We start from the raw sequence: 19003 nt of genomic DNA on the forward strand, positions 1-19003 counted from the left end.
CTTTCTCAAATGATTTTACAAAAGTGTGTAATAATCATATCTTGCACTGTGAGATAGTGACATTAAGATGACGTTTCTTCTGTTGGGTGTACAAATGGCCTCTAGCTCTGTTACCAATAGAATCCGAAGTATGAGCCCCAGAAAAATACCATTTTTGTGCGCAATATTTTGGAACATATTTGTCAAATACTGTTGCACGCATACCGATTGAGATGTGTACCTTTTACTGAGTCACAAAGTTCTAAACATTTCCATAAATGAATAAACTGACTAATCAGTAAAAACAGACTTACAGGAAATGGGATGTCAGGGGAGTGAAAGTTCAAGTTTGTCCTGGGTACCAGCTACCCAAGTTACACTGCTGAGCTTATAGAATCTTCTATAAATTATATGTTCTTAATTTTCCATTCCAATAATGGAAGCAATCTGAAGAATGCTAAGATTTGTGCTGTTTTGTGCAAAGTGTCTTAGTAACCTTTCCTGTTTCATTACATATGAAGAATAACCCAGTAGCTTAAATTGCTGTTTCTAATTTTTTTGTGAGCATTTATGTTAACATGGAAATATGTTGCTGAAGAAAACTGCGATAAGTGTTTTGAAATAGTATTTTTTCTCAAGTGTTTTTCTGGGTTCTGTGGGGAAATGACTGGTTCAAGAATCTGTCTAATTTGAGTTGTTACCTGAAATAGGTGTAACATAAGCATATGAGTCAACATTTATTGATGAAAAGGTTGCCATGCCACCAGTGACCTTTAGGCCTGACTGCAGTGCCAATTTTCACTGTCCTGAAAAGAATCTCGCACACTACTGTAGAGAGATATTTGCATATTGTATCCTGATGTTTAGTAGTCTCTTACTTTTGTTACCCTGAATTTGTGATTGATTCATCTGGCTTAATGTTCGAAGTAATGAGATTTTTGACGATACATGGGTGCGTATTACAGTTGTATCTTTAGTCAGAATCTGTCACATCGAAGTATTCTGTGTGTTTGGTTGCATTAGGCTATGTGTTTATATTAGAACTTGCTCTATAGCCCTCATTGTTGACAGCAAAAGTCAATGTACAAGCAGTTACTTTTCTGTGCAGATGTAAAACTTTCATGTGACTGTAGATATGTACATGTACATCCATACTCCGCAAGCCACCTGACGGTGTCTGGCGGAGGGTACCCTGAGTACCTCTATCGGTTCTCCCTTCTCTATGAGGGTTGAATGAAAAGTAATGCTTCCACCTTCATTAATTTGGTTTGGATGGGAATATTTTGATAAATCAAATGTAGAAATAATACTTAGAATATGATCTTTAATTACCAATATTCACTTTTCCATATAATCACCAGCCAATTCGATACATTTTTGCGAACAATCAAGGTTTATAATTTCCAAGGAAATTCGCTGAAATTGATTTTAATGCCATCCATGCATTTCTTTCAGTATCATTAAGTTGGTTTTGGAGGGGGGTGTCAGCAATTACCTTCCTTATTTGTGGACTTCCGAACACACCACTTTTTCGTAACTCAACTTTGGAAATATGTTGCACAGGTACTGAAAAGCATGTGTTGTCATCTAATGCCTTTATGAAATTCATGAGCCCACCTTGGTGTGAGGTGGTAGCATGATTTATTTTGTCACGGCCAATAAATGGCGCACACAGAACATATTTATTTCCTAGCTGCATTGTTTCTGATTTGCCAGTATTTCTTTATGTAGTGGTGCTTTCTACCTTGTTGTCCTGCACACAGATAAAATAGCAGTACTTATGGTAATGTGTCTGCATTCCGATGAGCGGCGATAACTTTTTAATCACCACAGATATGCCTTTTGAACTCATGATCCAGTATTTTTTCAAGTACTGACATTGTTCTGTATCTCTCTTTCAGGTGGGCAGATCCAACCTGTATTGATGCATATTTGTTTCCATTGTGTGCTAATGCTGCTTTCAAACTTGTTTTAGGCAAGTCAGTGAAAAATTGCCATGCTTTAATGTTGTTCCACCCCAAGGCTTGACATGACATCGAATGTTCATATAGTAGCAGATAGCCTCACCCATTGTGTAGCTGTACCCAGTGCAAACAAATTAAATTCTTTAATACATCAACTGAGCAGTTCAGCTTGAACTTTTGTTAGTGCCAGGTCCGATATAAGGTCATTAGGGTCAGCATTGTTTATTAAATGAATACCTTGTCCAGATTGGTAGTCAGGATCTGATGTGTTACTGGAAGAGGAAAGCAAACCATGTTCCTGTGTTTCATCATCAGCTTTATATTCTGTGTGTGCTGTTGGTATTGGCAAGTCATGTGGACTTGGTTTACAAACTGAGGCAATGTCTGGATGCTTTACAGGTGTGAGTTTTGTTATAGGAATATCTGATGACATATGCTAAACAGAAGTCTGTGTATAGTATGTTGTTAAACTTGTGCCATTTCATAGGAATTCTGAATGTCTGATAATGTTAGTCTCTGCCTTCCATATCTAACTGCACAAGTTGCATGTGGATAAATTGTAATGCCCACAGTTTAGCAGCAAAATCGACATTTGAATTGCAGTACAGTTCACATGCTTTCTCCCCCCTATGGGCCCACTGTCCTTTTGTGGGTACTTGTGGCATGTGCACAGGGCCCCAACATATTGTAACCTTTCTTCTATCCCAGGCTGCATTCTCTTCCTCTAACTCCTGCCGTCCCACCACCATCACAACCACCAGTGTTTCCCTTTGATGACCCAGCTGCTTCCCTTGGGGTTTGATCTCCCTTTCTAAATTGTTTCTGGGAAAAAAGAACTACTCTGTGGTGTGGGTTTCTCTCCCCCTCCTCCCCTTCCCCCTTTCTTCCCCACTTAGCCCCTGCCACTCGCTAGGTCACCAGCGTATCTAGCCAGTTGACATGGTGGAGCTGTTGTGTACCCATCTGCCTGAGGCCCCTGACAACATGGGAATCATGCTTGTGGTATCTGAGCTCTCACTGCCTCACATATGCCTAGGACTCCTTGCTCATCTTTTTGGAGCATTGGTACTCACAACAATGACTGAAGTGTGCTAAGCTCCTTGCTTCTGGTTGCTCTTCTGCAGCTGGATCTTCAGGCAGGAATGTTCTCTCTTACTTTTGCTTCCTTAGCCTTCTGTTTGGAGTGAAACACTTTCCCCATTGCTTGATTTGTTCCAGGACAGATGAGGAGACCAAACCACTGCTTTTCTGTAGAACATATCAAAGATAAGCTTGGCGAAGTTAACACAATTGAGTATGGTGGGATCTGGTTCACTACTGAAATAACCCCTTAATCCTGTCAGTCTGCTTCCCTTTGTCCTTGCTAAAACTTAGAGACATCCTGATGGGCATGAGTCCTCACCAGTCCATAAGTATGATCCAGGGCATCATTTTCCACAGGGACCTTCACCTTTAATCTGATAAACTCTGGACTAACATGGAATTGCACAGCGTTCATTTCATCCAGGGTGTCCATAGAGGTGCTAAGGACAGTTGCATTGATGGGGGTGCTTTTATCCTGGCTTTTGAGGGGGTCCCTTCTGGAAAAGTCAGTTATGGTTTAGCATTGTGATGTGATGACCAAATATCTCTTCTCTAATATGCTGTTTGTGGTGTCTTTTGTTTGGTCACATCTTTGCAGTGTGAAGCAAATCCTATTTACAGGGACTGTGGCAGTCCTCTCCGTGTGATGACCCCAGTTGTTTTTGTGCCCTAAATCAAAGAAAAACCAAACGAAACATCTCCATGTGGGGAGTCCTTGCACCCCACAACCCAAGTGCGTGAACTGTTTCAGCCCACATTCTTGTTGCTTGCCGGATCTATAAAAAGGAAAGGAAATTGATGAATTCTAAGCTCTCAAGTGTTTCTCCTACTCTGAGGCCCATCAGAAATTCGACCACCTTCATCTGGTATCTTTGTCAGTCTTGGCTTCTATTGCATTCTTTGCTCCTTCCTCCTTTTTTACTTTCCTTCCCTTTCCTCCTCCTGGGTGGTTCTGTTCCCTCCCTTCATAGAGCCACAACTTTTCCTTAGCCGGAAAGAAACACTCTTCTCTGGCACCTGCTGGAGAAGGGGCTCCCTCTAAGAGCCCTCCTCCTCGGTGTCTCCCAGAGAAGCAGCCTGTACTTAGACTTGGTTCCAGGGCCAACACTCTGTGGACCTAAGGCCACTTGGTCTCTTCAGATCCTGAAATTTGTGCGACTTGTCTTCCTGACCACGCCTCCCATCACTGTTCGAAGGAGAAGAAGAAAATGCATACATCTCGGAATGAGGCACTCCCTCTCCGATGTCCCAGGGGGTGTCGCCCCCTCCATGTCAATCAGGGTCCAGTCTTAACATTTATAGGAGTCTCTCTGTCCATACCAGTGATGGACACTGATGTGACACAATGACCTATTCTTAGCTGTTCTGTGTACTACAATTGTTCATTATAACTGTGATGGTTATTATTGCCACCTTCCAAAATTGCACTCTTCATTCTCTCTGCTCTTTAGCTTGTGTCAGATTGCAGGAATTTTGTTTTGTGTACACTCATTCGCCAACTCTTCACCGCTTCCAAGCTTAGTGCCGGAACCAGATAGGTCCTATGTGAGCCTCCAGTGGTGTCTGTGTTTTGGTCCACACAGACAGTTAGTTCTTGGGTTTCTCTTCATACTGTGCTGGAAGTTGGTCATTCAGATCCATTTAAACTGTTACAATATGCATTCTTTACCTCCTTCCCTGCCTGGCCTTCTACCCTTCCTGCTCACCATACCTTCTTAGACAGCTCCTTTCCCTTCTCCTTGGGGACATTAATGTTCATAACCCTCTTTGGGATGGTACTGCGACCATTGCCCGCAGCCGGATTGTTGAAGACATGTTGGCAGGACTAGATCTCTGCCTCCTCGACACTGGAGCCTCCTCACACTTAGTGTGGCACACGGCACTTTTTTGGTCAATGATCTTTCCATCTGTAGCCCTGGAGTCCTTGCCTCTGTTCAGTGGGCTGTTCATGATGTTTTGTGCGACAGTGATCACTTTCCAATCGTCTTACCTTTTCTCCAGCATTCCTCACCTGGAGGCCCTCTCAGGTGGGTCTTAATAATGCAGATTGGTATGCCTTTTCCTTGGCTGCCATCCCAACCTCTCCATCACATGATGGCATTGATGAGTCCATACAGAGTTTGACACATGCGATTATTTCGGCAGCTCCGTCTGTGATTCCTTCATCTTCGGGTTCTCCCCGTCGGAAGACTGTCCCTTGGTAGACCATTGAAATAGCTATGGCTGTTAAAGACAACTGTTGTGCCACCAACACTGCAAATGGCATCCATCTCTCGACCACCTTTTGGCCTTTAGATGGCTTTGTGCCCAGGCCTGTTATAATAACACTTTGCTGTCTGCACGCCTCGTCCAAATTTATTCGCTTGGCTCCAGCAGCGCTAAGTCAGATTACTTGGCTTGTCGCTGGGCGTTGTCACCTATCTGTTGATGACAAGCTTCAAACACATAGACTTTGCGTGCTTTAATTTTCCGGAAATACTCTGTTTTGCCATATCATTCCGCAAAATCTAATTTTCTTTTCAAGTATCTACTCTGAAAGTTCTACAATGTTATAATAAATATCCATGCAGAGGTTATGCCACTTTCCATCAGAAAGTGTCAGCCGTTCCGTCACTGTTTTTGCTAAAGGCTGTCCAGCGCCGGAATATATCTTGAATGAGGAAATGTATCCCGTACTCAAATCACACAGCTTCCGAATGAGTATGCTATATTTTGCAATTTTCGACGAATTGTGAACTTTAAAATTTAACCGTCCACACTGCGGTACATTCCTTCATCAGTTGAGATGTTTTGGCTTGGATTAAACGTTTCTTTAAACTTTTTCGAAAAAGAATCAATTACGAATTGCACACTGACAAACCGGTCAGCACTATCCAGTTTATTGTTGCTGTTGGAAAAATGTAAAAACGATAATATTTGTCTGAATCCATTGCAGGACATCTTTTTATGAAATATCGGTGTGTCTGTCAATGGATTCGTTGACCAATAATCATTGATCCTTGCTTTTCTTACAATTCCCATAAGGATAGCAAGCCCAAACCATTTTCTAAGGTTGGGTCCCGTAACATTGACAGATTTGGCATTTTTGAAATCCAGTTTCCTTTTATTGCAATTTTGGCTGTAGTACTTTTTGGTTTTGTTGCTAATATATTTAAATGGGTCGTTCCCAATATATATTTGTACGATATCCTCGACGCTGTGAATCTTTGGGAAATATGTTTGGACCTGGGGATCCTTCAAATTTGTTATTGGTCCTTGGTAATTCGAAGTGTGACCACTGTGCACTGTCTTCTTCGTATGATTCAGCCGAATCAGTTGGCAATCGTAGGATTCGCCGAATTCTTCTTCAACATATTTCACCATCTTCCTATGATACTGCTTGACTTTCATTTTTTCGATATCCAACGTCTTCTTCCCAATTGGCCAAGTTGTCCGGAACGTCAGACAAGACGTCCTCGCATTCATTGTAAATAATCCTATTGTCTCTCTTGTCTGCCATGATGAAAGGGCACAAGTACTTATAAAAACAAAACACTTGTTGACGCGTGTAACTTGTTGTTAACTAAACAAAACACCAACAGAATGCAAAAGATATTAACATGCTGTCACCGGCCACTGCGCGATACTGTGCTCACGACACCGCTATGGTGTCGCCGGCCACTGAGCAATACTATGCAGACGCACCACTGTGGTGTCGCCAGCCGTTGGCTGCTATTTCGCTCATGACACTTCCACCTCAAATCCTGTGTAATTTCAGTGGCACCCTCTCCCCTATTTCGTGGTTATACAAAACATGCTGCCCTTCCCTGGTTAGCCTTCCCCACAAAATTTTTGCTGAGTGTTCCGATTTAAGTTGTTTGTAATTGTAATTCCTAGATATTTAGTTGAATTTACAGCCTTTAGATTTGATTGATTTATTGTGTAATTGAAGTTTAATGGATTCCTTTTAGCACTTATGTAGATGACCTCACACTTTTTGTTGTTTAGGGTCAATTGGCAACTTTTACACCGTACCGATATCTTTTCTAAATTGTTTTGCAGTTTATTCTGATCTTCTGATGAGTTTACTAATCGATAAACAGCAGCATTGTGTGCGAACAACCTAAGATGGCTGCTCAGATTGTCTCCTAAATCGTTTATGTACGTAAGGAACAGCAAAGGGCTGTAACACTACTTTGGGGAGTGCCAGAAATCTCTTCTATTTTACTAGATGACTTTCCGTGAATTATTAGGAATTGTGACCCCTCAGACAGGAATCATTAATCCAGTCACATAACTGAGATGATACTCCATAAGCATGCAATTACACTACAAGCCACTTGTATGGTACAATGTCAAAAGCCTTCCGGAAATCTAGAAGTACAGAATCAATTTGAAATCCCTGGTCAATAGTATTAAACACTTGGTGTGAGTAAAGAGCTAGTTGCATTTCACAAGAACAATGTTTTTTGACTTTATGTGGACTGTGTGTCAATAGCCGCTTTCTTCGAGGTAATGCATAATGTTCGAACACATTGTATGTTCCAAAATGGTGCTGCATATCGACATTAATGATACGGGCCTGTAATTTAGTGGGTTACTCCTACTACAGTGCGTTTAAAATTAGTTGAGACTTCTGACAGTTCAGTGCAGAGTGAGTGAAGGGAAGCGTAGTTGCCAGTGTGTTCAAGGTGCATTGGCAGGTGACCACAGTAAAATGGCAGGTTTGCTTGACTGCATGCTAAGATCTTTCTCAAACGATTTTCAGAGAAACCAATCAGTAATACTCTCATTCTCGCACATCTTGAAGTTTAATAGTAGTAAGCTTCATGATGAAAAGCCTATCATTTCGTTAATAGCCACAGTTATTGTGATATTTCATTAGTAGGTAACTACTGCTAGAAATTCTTAGTTTGCAGTGAAAAACAGATATTGTGTTTGGTGAGTTATGTTACATGTTGCTGTGTATTAAATGAAGATAACATATTGAATCATTCTTTAAACTTGGAGCGATACGGCTGTTGGTTTCCAATTTCGAGAAAATGGAATGTATGTAAAGCACTGTCACGAACTCATGGTCAGTGGGAAAAAAACAAACTAGAATGAAATATTCATAAATTCCTCTTGTATCCCATAAGGGGTCTGAGATATCGAAACAAGATTTTGCCGAATGATAGCATGCAGACAAGAGCATTTTGCCATATGATTAATATGCAAAACTTCTATATCTGCTAAGATACTCAAGTTACTGCAGATTTTTTGAATGAAATAATGTAATTATTGAGGGAAGTTGATAGCTGGTGAAACGAGAACTTCTGTGGGTTTTGTAACAATACAAGTGAAGAAGTCGCACATTTATTTTTTACTCGGAATGGGCCATTTCACAAACTATTGACCTGACGCACTCAGTTCCTAGTTTAAAAATGCACCATTTCATGATTTTGTTGCAAATTCAACTGCATTCGAGTGTTAGTGAGATGAATTTTTCTGAACTCTGCTGTGTTTCAACAAGAGAAGCCCATTTTAACATGGCAAGACTCTCTACAGTCCTTCATGAATCAGTCTCTCCTCAGCGAAATTCTTGGTATGGCCAACAACTAAAAACCAGTCCTGTAGTGTAAAATTTGCAGTGGCTTTTGTCAGCATTCCAACCTCAGTGAGCGTCAACCTCTTGCTGTTTTTTGACATTACTTTTCACCTAAGCCCATATATTCTCAGTCAGATTTAAATGAGTGTGACACGGAGGAAGCTTGCTGAAACTATGCCCTTTGCCATTAGTCTGTTCGTTGACCTGATAGCGTTAACTTTTGGCGTGTACAGTAGTAAAAGTTTCATTAACTTCACCTTATACATGCTGTGTTCAACTTTATCTCGTGGACATTTCTTTGTGTCCAGAGCAAAATAAGCACTTTCCTCTACTGCATTGTTGGAGCTTTGTGCATCGCAAGAGTGGTATGGTGTTTCGTCCATTACTATTGTCGAACTCCAAGGAATGTTTTGCAGCAGAACGTTATCTTCCCAGCCAGTGAACGTATCCTCGGATGACACTTTCACTAAAATCGTGTATCCAAATGCACTGCACTGTTGTTATTAATGCAATGCTTACGCAAAACACTTGTTCACAATACCTGATGACTACGAACACTCTAACGCCAGTAAATATGACTTTTAAGGAGAGCTGATGAACATTAATTCATCTAATGCATGACATCATGTGGTGCTGTTTATTCATGGTGTGGCAACTGGGGCACTTAGTTAGGACAGCTGGCAGCCTGGTAGGGAAAGCCGGCTCACCGTTGGTGTTGCCCGGGCAATGGCGTCATGTCCCCCTCCGTCAGCCAAGCATCAAAAGTTGCAACTAATTTTAAATGCACAATATCTTTCTTGAATATTGGTGTGACCTTGACTTTTCAGTCTTTGGGTATGTATCTTTTGTCCAGTGAAACATTACATGGGTGGGGCCTCTGTGGTTTGCTCCTGTTTTTATTCATAACTTTCATTGACGTTGCACTTTCTAGGCACAGGTTAATGCCTCCCTTAGCATCTCCTATCTACAGGAGAATGGGATTCTGCAGGGTTAATGTTTTGAGCATGCTTTTCTTTTTAGTAGCTATCAATGGTTTGTTGGTGGCTGTGTGGCCTACGGTGTCCCTCTCTTTCTAAGCTGATGATTTTTGCTCTCTTTCTGTTCGTCCGTAGTGTACGTTGCGGAATGCAGAGTACAGGGAGCAATACACTGAGTGCAATCTTTGGCTCTCACTCATGGCTTCCATTTGTTGGCTGCCAAGATGTGTTATGCATGTCTGTCATTGCTGTACAGTCCATCCCCATCCAGATCTGTACTGTGGTGGGCATTTCCTCAATGTGATGAAGTCCATCATTCTTTGGGACAGGTCTTTGATGCCCAGTTAATATAGTTGTCCCATTTTTGTCAACTTAAGTGGATATGTTGGTTGTACCTCGCTGCTCTTCAGTGCCTCAGCAGCACCAACTGGGGGTGTCAGCTGTGCTCCACTCTGATACAACTCTACATGGCATTTGTCCAGTTCATCTAAATTACAGCAGTCTCACGTATGACTCACATCGTCTTTGGTGTTACAGATGCTGGACCTCATACACTAGTATGACTGGAAACTGGTGCCTTTCAGACTAGCCAAGTGATCAGCCTCCTAGTGGAGGCAGGAGTTTCACAATCTACATTTATGTAGGTACTCAGTAAGCCACCTTACAGCCTGTGGTGGAGGGTAGGTACCCTATACCACTATAGTCATTTTCTTTCCTGTTTCTCTTGCAAATAGAGCAAGGGAAAAATAACTGATATATGCCTCTGTGTGCACCACAATTTCTCGTGTCCTGTCTTCGTGGTCCTTACACACATTCTATGGTTGTGGCAGTAGAATCAGGGTGTATACAACCCGGGACAACTCGGAGATCTGGGAAAGACCCGGGAATTTTTTCATCCGAGAGAAAACCGTGAAAAACTCGGAAATTTTTTAGAATTCCGGGAATTTTTCATTGTTTTTGTTTTCAGTTAAATTTTTGTAATTTTGACTGGCTAGAATCGATACTCTAACAAAGGATATTAATGTATCCTGCTACTGTAGAATAATACTGCAGCAATAAAACATGAACGAGAGAAAAACGAAAAGAAAACTTAAATTGCAAAGGAAAAGCGCCATATACAGCAACAAAACACAGTGCTCATACAAGCGTCTGCCAACAGCAAAATGTGTCAACTGCTTTAGGAAGACTATGCAATGTTCCATAACAACAAATTGCCTTGGATGAGCGTGACGTCACAACTGTTTACATTAGATTCGCTTTAGCAGTTAAGAGCGGGATCATGCGCATGCACAGTTGAGTAGTACCTTCTCCCGCTTCTGGCTACAGAAATGTTGCTGTTGGCTGTGTGAGCAGTTGCAGCAAGCAGCTAGATGCTAACGGGAAAAATTTTACTGGAGCGCCCAAGCTGCCAGATTCTTTCATTGCAGCAGGCCCAGATCAAGGAGGGGGGTGGGGGGCAAATTCATACTCTTGAGAGAAAAAAACCTTGTTTCACAAAGCGACTAGCATATAGCGTACGTTAGCTGCCCTGCAGTGGAGTCGTAAAATCTTCCTGACATTCTGCGCTTGGTGTTAGTGGATGGTGCTTCAGTGGTGGATCTGGTTTTACAGTTTATTCATGAAAGGGGTTCTTACCATTCTCTCTAAGGGAGGTCCCCTTAGAGATGCCCTGTTGCTTTCTCTTTCCCGAATGGGCACCAGCTGTCTGAGCTGGGTGGTCTGCCTCAGATCTCGCCCTACCCCTCTTTTGTTCTTCTTCCACCTTCTTGTGTCTTCTGTTTGATGTGGTGTTCTTCCTCTGTTTCCCTGTGCTTTTCCTGCCATCTTTTTTTCGCAAGTCGTTCCTGGTTTTTGTTGACTGGTGCCTGTGGTAAGTGGTGGGTGTCCCTCCATACCACTTTGATTTTGGAGGTCTCCGGCTGCTTCCTGGACAGCTGGAATGGGCACCTCAGCCCCCACTGTTTCCTACCTCTTTTTCTTCTTCCTCAGTCCTTTCTGTAGGCTTCAGCTTTTGGTCAACGTTGGGGTTTTCTTTTCTTGGGTTTCATAAACTAGGCCCTACTTTGGTGTGTAATTTTGATTTGCCTGTTCCTGGTAGGAGGGAGTGATGACCTCACAGTTTGGTCCCTTTAATCATTAGACCAACCATACAGTCATTTGCTTTCTTCAGAAACAGTGTAAGTCTTCCAATGTGATTTGTCTATCAGATAGCTGCACACACAACAAAACAGATTTGGTGAATTATGGAAACTCTGAATGCCATATCACCTTAAATTGAAAATTACTTATTACCTTATCCTAAATTTAACTGTTTTTACAGAAAATGAAAATATTGTATGTTGTTGCATGAAAAATTACTAGAAACATTTGGGTAAAAAGATAGTGTTTCCTGAAAATTAATTTTTGGGGCATTTTCAAAAGCTCATGTGATGAGCAAAATGGTTCTCATAGTTGGCAGTATAAATGACATTAGAAAAAGAAAAGTCAATACCTATTATTAGTTTTACTTCAAGAAATATTAATTGTTCTACAAAATCGTTGAGGTTCTGCTTCCAGTACTTGTATTCCATCCAGCACTGTCTGGTATCATCGGTCTGAAATATCACGATAAATAGTAATGGTAGTTGTTAAAAATGAAAAGTGGCAGAATACGAATGGAACAGGAATCATAAATGTTTTTGTGGTGTAGTATTGACTAAGTATTGTAACCTTTATTTTTTCTTTATTATTGCCCAAAGCAGGATCATTTTTCTACACATATTGTTAAAAGTTCCTGAACATAATTTATCCAAGCATTCACATTACTAAATCACAGGAAGTATAATTGGTCAAAAGATGCACATGGAAAGCAGATGCACATTAATACTTCAGGTAAAATGAATTTACATCAGTTTTGGCCAATACTCGAACCTGATGTGAAGTATTTATGTACCTCCCGCCCCCTCCGTCATGAACCATGGACCTTGCCATTGGTAGGGAAGCTTGCGTGTCTCAGCGATAGAGATAGCTGTACCATAGGTGCAACTACAATGGAGAGGTATCTGTTGAGAGGCCAGACAAATGTATGGTTCCAGAAGAGGGCAGCAGCCTTTTCAGTAGCTGCAGAGGCAACAGTTTCGATAACTGGCCGATCTGGCCTTGTAACATTAACCAAATCGGCCTTGCTGTGCTGGTACTGCAGACGGTTGAAAGCAAGAGGAAACAGCCGTAATTTTTCCTGAGGGTATGCATCTCTACTGTATGGTTAAATGATGATGGTGTCTTGGGTAAAATATTCTGGAAGTGAAACAGTCCTTACTTGGATCTCCAGGTGGGGACTATTCAGGGCGATGTCATTCTCAGGAGAAAGAAAACTGGTGTTCTACAGATCAGAGCAATGAATGTCAGATCCCTTAATCGGACAGGTAGGTTAGAAAATTTGAAAAGGGAAATGAAAAGGTTAAAATTAAATATAATGGGAATTAGTGAAGTTCAGTGGCAGGAGGAACAGGACTTCTGGTCAGGTGAATACATGTTTATAAATACAAAATCAAATAGGGGTAATGCAGGAGTAGTTTTAATAATGAATTAAGAATAGGAGCTACTACGAACAGCATAATGACAGCATTTATCGTAGCCCATAGAGACAAGACCACACCTACCACTGTAAGTTTATATGCCAACTAGTTCTGCAGGTGAAGAGATTGAAGAAATGTATGATGAGATAAAAGAAATTTTTCAGGTAGTTAAGGGGGATGAAAATTTTAAGTCATGGGGGACTGGAATTTGATAGTAGGCAAAGGAAAAGTAGGTGAATATGGACTGGGGGTAAGAAATGAAAGAGGAAGCCGTTTGGAGAATTTTCCACAGAGTATAACTTAATCATAGCGAACACTTGGTTTAAGAACTGTGAAAAGAAGGTTGTATACAAGGAAGAGGCCTCGAGACACTGGAAGATTTCAAAAAGATTATATAATGGTAAGACAGATATATTTAGGAACCAGGTTTTAATTGTAAGACATTCCCAAGGGGCAACTGCAGATTCTGACCACAATTTATTGGTTATGAATTGTAGATTAAAATTGAAGAAAGTGCAAAAAGGTAAGAATTCAAGGAGATGGGACCTGGATAAACTGAAAGAACCAGAGGTTGTAGTGAGTTTCAGGGAAAGCATTAGGGAACAATTGACAAATACAGGGGAAAGCAATACAGTAGAACAAAAATGGGTAGCTTTGATAGATGAAATAGTAAAGGCAGCAGAGGATCAAGTAGGTTAAAAGACGAGGGCTAGTGGAAATTCTTGGGTAACAGAAGAGATACTGAATTTAATTGATGAAAGGAGAAAATGCAGTAATCAAGGCAGGTGAAAAGGAATACAAATGTCTCGGAAATGAGTGACAGGAAGTGCAAAATGGCTAAGCAAGGATTGCTAGAGGACAAGTGTAAGGATGTCGAGGTATCTCACTAGGGGTAAGATAGATACTGCCTACAGGAAAATTAAAGAGACCTTTGCAGAAAAGAGAATCACCTGTATGAATATCAAGAATGCAGATTGAAAACCAGTCCTAAGTAAAGAAGGGAAAGCAGAAAGGTGTAAGGAGTATATAGAGGGTCTATATAAGGGCAATGTAATTAAGGACAAAATTGTGGAAATAGAAGAGGATGTAGATGAAGCTGAAATGGGAGACGATACTGTGTGAAGAATTTGAGAGAGCACTGAAAGACCTAAGCCGAAACAAGGCCCCGGGAGTAGACAACATTGCATGAGAACTACTGATAGCCTTGGGAGAGCCAGCCTTGACAAAACTCTACCATCTGGTGAGCAAGATGCACGAGACAGCCGAAATATCCTCAGACTTCAAGAATAATAAAATTCCAATCCCAAAGAAAGCAGGTGTTGACAGGTGTGAAAATTATGGAACTATCAGTTTAATGAGTCGTGGTTGCAAAATACTAGCATGAATTCTTTACAGACGAATGGAAAAACGGGTAGAAGTTTCCAGAATCTGATTTTTACTCTGCAGCGGAGTGTGCGCTGATATGAAACTTCCTGGCAGATTAAAACTGTTTGCCCGACCGAGACTCGAACTTGGGACCTTTGCCTTTCGTGGGCAAGTGCTCTACCATCTGAGCTACCGAAGCACGACTCATGCCCGGTCCTCACAGCTTTACTTCTGCCAGTACCTCGTTTCCTACCTTCCAAACTTTACAGAAGCTCTCCTGCGAACGTTGCAGAACTAGCACTCCCGGAGAGCTTCTGTAAAGTTTGGAAGGTAGGAGACAAGATACTAGCAGAATTAAGGCCATGAGGACCGGGCGTGAGTCGTGCTTCGGTAGCTCAGATGGTAGAGCACTTGCCCACGAAAGGCAAAGGTCCCGAGTTCGAGTCTCGGTTGGGCACACAGTTTTAATCTGCCAGGAAGTTTCAAACTGGTAGAAGCTGACCATGGTAAAGATCAGTTTGGATTCTGTAGAAATGTTGGAACATGTGAGGCAATAATGACCCTACGACTTATCTTAGAAGCTAGATTAAGGAAAGGCAAACCTATGTTTCTAGCATTTGTAGTCTTAGAGAAAGCTTTTGACAATTGTGACTGGAATACTCTTTCAAATTCTGTAGGTGGCAGGGATTAAATACAGGGAGCAAAACACTGTTTACAATTTGTACAGAAACCAGATGGCAGTTATAAGAGTCGAGGGGCATAAAAGTGAAGCAGTGGTTGGGAAGGGTGTGAGACAGGGCTGTAGCCTATCTCCAAATATTATTCATTTTGTATATTGAACAAGCAGTAATGGAAACAAAAGAAAAATTCGGAGTAGGAATTAAAATCCATGGAGAAGAAATAAAAACTTTGAGGTTTGCAGATGACATTGTAATTATGCCAAACAGCGAAGGACCTGGAGGAGCAGTTGAATGGAATGGACAGTGTCTTGAAAGGAGGATACAAGATGAACATCAACAAAAGCAAAACAAGGGTAATGGAATGTAGTCGAATTAAGTCGGATGATGCTGAGGGAATTAGATTAGTAAATGAGACACTTAAAGTAGTAAAGGAGTTTTGCTATTTGGGGAGCAAAATAACTGATGATGGTCGAAGTAGAGAGGATATAAAATGTAGACTGGCAATGGCAAGGAAAGTGTTTTTAAAGAAGAGAAATTTGTTAACATCAGGTATAGATTTGTCAGGAAGTCTTTCCTGAATGTATTTGTATGGAGTGTAGCCGTGTATGGAGTGTAGCCATGTATGGAAGTGAAACATGGGCGATAAATAGTTTAGACAATCAGAGAATAGAAGCTTTTGACATGTGGTGCTACAGAAGAATGCCAAAGATTACATGGGTAGATCAACTAACTAATGAGGTGGTACTGAATAGAATTAGGGAGAAGAGGACTTTGTGGCGCAACCTAACTAAAAGAAGGGATCGGTTGGTAGGACATGTTCGGAGGCATCATGGGATTACCATTTTAGTATTGGAGGGAAGCATGGAGGGTAAAAATTGTAGATGGAGACCAAGAGATAAATGCAGTAAGCAGATTCTGAAGGATGTAGGTTGCTGTAGGTACTGGGAGATGAAGAGGCTTGCACAGGGTAGGGTAGCATAGAGAGTGGCATCAAACCAGTTTCTGGACTGAAGACCACAACCACTTATGGATGAGGTTATAAAAGAGAGCTTAAAAATACTACTGTCAAACATTCCCAAATCACCGTTTTAACAAGTGATTATTGTGTATGAAACCTGAAAATATTTGTAGCTACGTTCTTTAATCCTTCGAGTGACTGCTCCAGATGAGTTAACATATCATGCTCCGTTGTTCCTCAGGTGCCAAGGATGTATTTAAATGTGGTTCCTGGTTTTTGTTTAAGCGCTGTTGTGTGTACGTGTCATGTTCTGATTGACCTCTCCCTGCTGTGGACAAGTTATTGCCATATTTCAACATGTAAAAACTTCTAGTATTTATTGTACAATATATGTGGCTTTTCGTGTGCTATCATTTGCAAAAATTTCATTTCCCATATCTTGAACTGTTTATAAAATATTATGATTGTTATAACATTATTCCCAATGTGCAAGGATGGAAATGGGTGCCTTGCAGCGGGAACTTGAGAGCAAAATGAGATATCATTCGCAGACAGTTTCAAATAATGTTTCAATATCTTGTCCACATTTCATACATAGAAATGTACGAACCAAAGTTGACCATAAGCAAAATTTAAGCAATGTGTATTTACATCTGCAAACCCTTTAAAATGTTGTGCAGTCTTGTACTAAATTTGATGCAGCACAGTAAATATGACGAATAAGCAAAAGAAACTCAGTCCTTTATCAAGCGAAGATATCAGACTCTTAAGATGGCAAAAATATTTTTTTTTTCTGCGAATAGTTTTCTCAAAATAAGTATTTCATACTAGCTGGAAGGTGATCTCTTAGCAGTGGTAGCATATCTGGTGAGCAGTACAGAGGCAACAAAGCCATGTCCAGCACGGAATGTAGAGAGCATGTCTGTTGCAGAAAAGGGCTAATCTAACTGGGGATAACTTTTTGTTGTTTATACAGGACAGTTCATTGTGCTCTAAGAAAGCTGAAAATAACTCGTATTTGTGTTACCAGAAAATTTTCCTTATCCTGAGGGACTCCAAAACAAAATATCATCTAGTACTAAGAGAATTGCTCTTTCTAATGAAACAACAATAAAGAAAATGGTGATGGTATTTAGCAGTCATAAAGAGGTTTATGTATTTGATGAGAGGGGTTATAAATTTGGTCAAAATTGTCAGATCTTGCAGCTCTTCAATGATAGCAACCTACAACACTGAATCTAGAGTTCAAATTGTGTGCAGCTTAGTTTGTAATCTATAGAGGATCTCTGTGCAAAGTTTCATTCACATTGGTGAGGTGAGCGTGATTTCTAAAAGTTACTCTATGTAGTCACGCTTTGGCTAATGTATCAGTCTGTTTTTTTTGCAGATGTTGATAAGCTGTGACCATTTGGGCTTTTACCACTTGCACACTATTTTTAACATAATGGTGCTGATACAGTAAAAAGTAACAGGTTTGTTTTGCAACTGGAAACTAAACCATATGAGAGTCCATCCTATTTGGGTAGCTTAAACAATTCAGCAAAGATTGAGGTGTTGGAAAACAGTGGTCTGCTGGTTGCATGCAGTTAGTCCTAAGCTTAACAATATTAAGATAAGAACGTATACTAAGTTGCTGAGGCATTTGGGAAAAAATTGCATCTGCAGTGCATTCATACAGAAACTTGTACTTTCTCCACAGGCAATTGAGGGTACGTACATAGACAAGAAGTGCCCATTTACTGGAAATGTGTCCATCAGAGGGCGTATTTTAACTGGTGTTGTGCAGAAGATGAAAATGCAACGTACTATTGTTATCAGGCGGGACTACCTGCACTACATTCGTAAATATAATAGGTTTGAGAAACGCCACAGGAATATGTCTGTCCACTTATCACCTTGCTTCAGGTAATTGAAGTATATTTGTCTGTTAATAGTACCTTAAAGCTATGATGATAACATTGACGGTCTTCTGAAAAACTGATTAAAATTTCTTCATCTGAGAAATATCTTTTAACATATTAACTTCTTGTTAGTTTACATCGTACTACATTAGGATTTTTTCTTTACAGGGATGTGGAGATTGGCGATGTGGTAACTGTTGGTGAATGCAGACCTCTTAGTAAAACTGTTCGCTTCAATGTTCTAAAAGTGTCGAAAGGAACAAGTGCAAAGAAGAGTTTCAAGAAATTCTAACTGTATGGATTCCAATCAAAATAAAAACATATAAATTAGGATGTTTCTTATTTTAATTTCTACATGAAAACCAACTATGTAAATCTGTATTGAAATATAATTCCTTGTTACTTGTGGCGCCATTCAGAAATAAAACGGACCCCATTTCTTAAGGAGTAGTAGTTGAATGGACTGATGATATGTCTTAGTGATTCCTTTAATGAAAGAATTGACAGGATAGAATGAAATGCAAATGAATAATCTTTATTATGATTTCAGGAGTAGCCCAAATTCTTTGAAGTTCTGTTTTGTCAAATTAAAAAAAGGTTGGTTCTGAAGTAAAAGATCAGATATGTCTGATTTTAATATCTAGTAATCTGTTGTGTGGTAAGTATTAATCTCATACTTGCCATCTTATAGAGAGAGATGGAAGATGGAAATGCCATGTGGCTAGTGCCTCCTGTTGGGTAGACAGTTTGCTTGGTGTAAGTCTCTCAAGTTGACGCCACTTCGGCGACTTGCATGTCGATGGGGATGAAATGATAAGGACAACACAACACCCAGTCCCTGAGTGGAGAAAATCTCTGACCCAGCCAGGAATTGAACTGGGCTGTTAGGTATGACATTCCGTCGCACTGACCACTTAGCTACCATGTACGGACATTAAGAGATGTAAGATTTACTATTGTATTTTGCCTTGTC

General features: G+C 40.6%; 1 protein-coding gene across 1 annotated transcript in view; it reads left to right on the forward strand.

Moving 5' to 3' along the window:
- Positions 1-18363, forward strand: part of LOC126483793 (40S ribosomal protein S11) — a 28789-nt gene extending 10426 nt beyond the window's left edge. Inside the window, exons 4-5 of the mRNA XM_050106965.1 lie at positions 17829-18034; positions 18199-18363. Of these exons, the coding sequence (XP_049962922.1) occupies positions 17829-18034; positions 18199-18322 (330 nt within the window). The 3' untranslated portion in view covers positions 18323-18363. The remainder of the gene's footprint in view (positions 1-17828; positions 18035-18198) is intronic.
- The last annotated feature ends 640 nt before the right edge of the window (positions 18364-19003 follow it).

Source organism: Schistocerca serialis, chromosome 6, assembly GCF_023864345.2.
Source record: "Schistocerca serialis cubense isolate TAMUIC-IGC-003099 chromosome 6, iqSchSeri2.2, whole genome shotgun sequence".
Classification (NCBI taxonomy): domain Eukaryota; kingdom Metazoa; phylum Arthropoda; class Insecta; order Orthoptera; family Acrididae; genus Schistocerca; species Schistocerca serialis.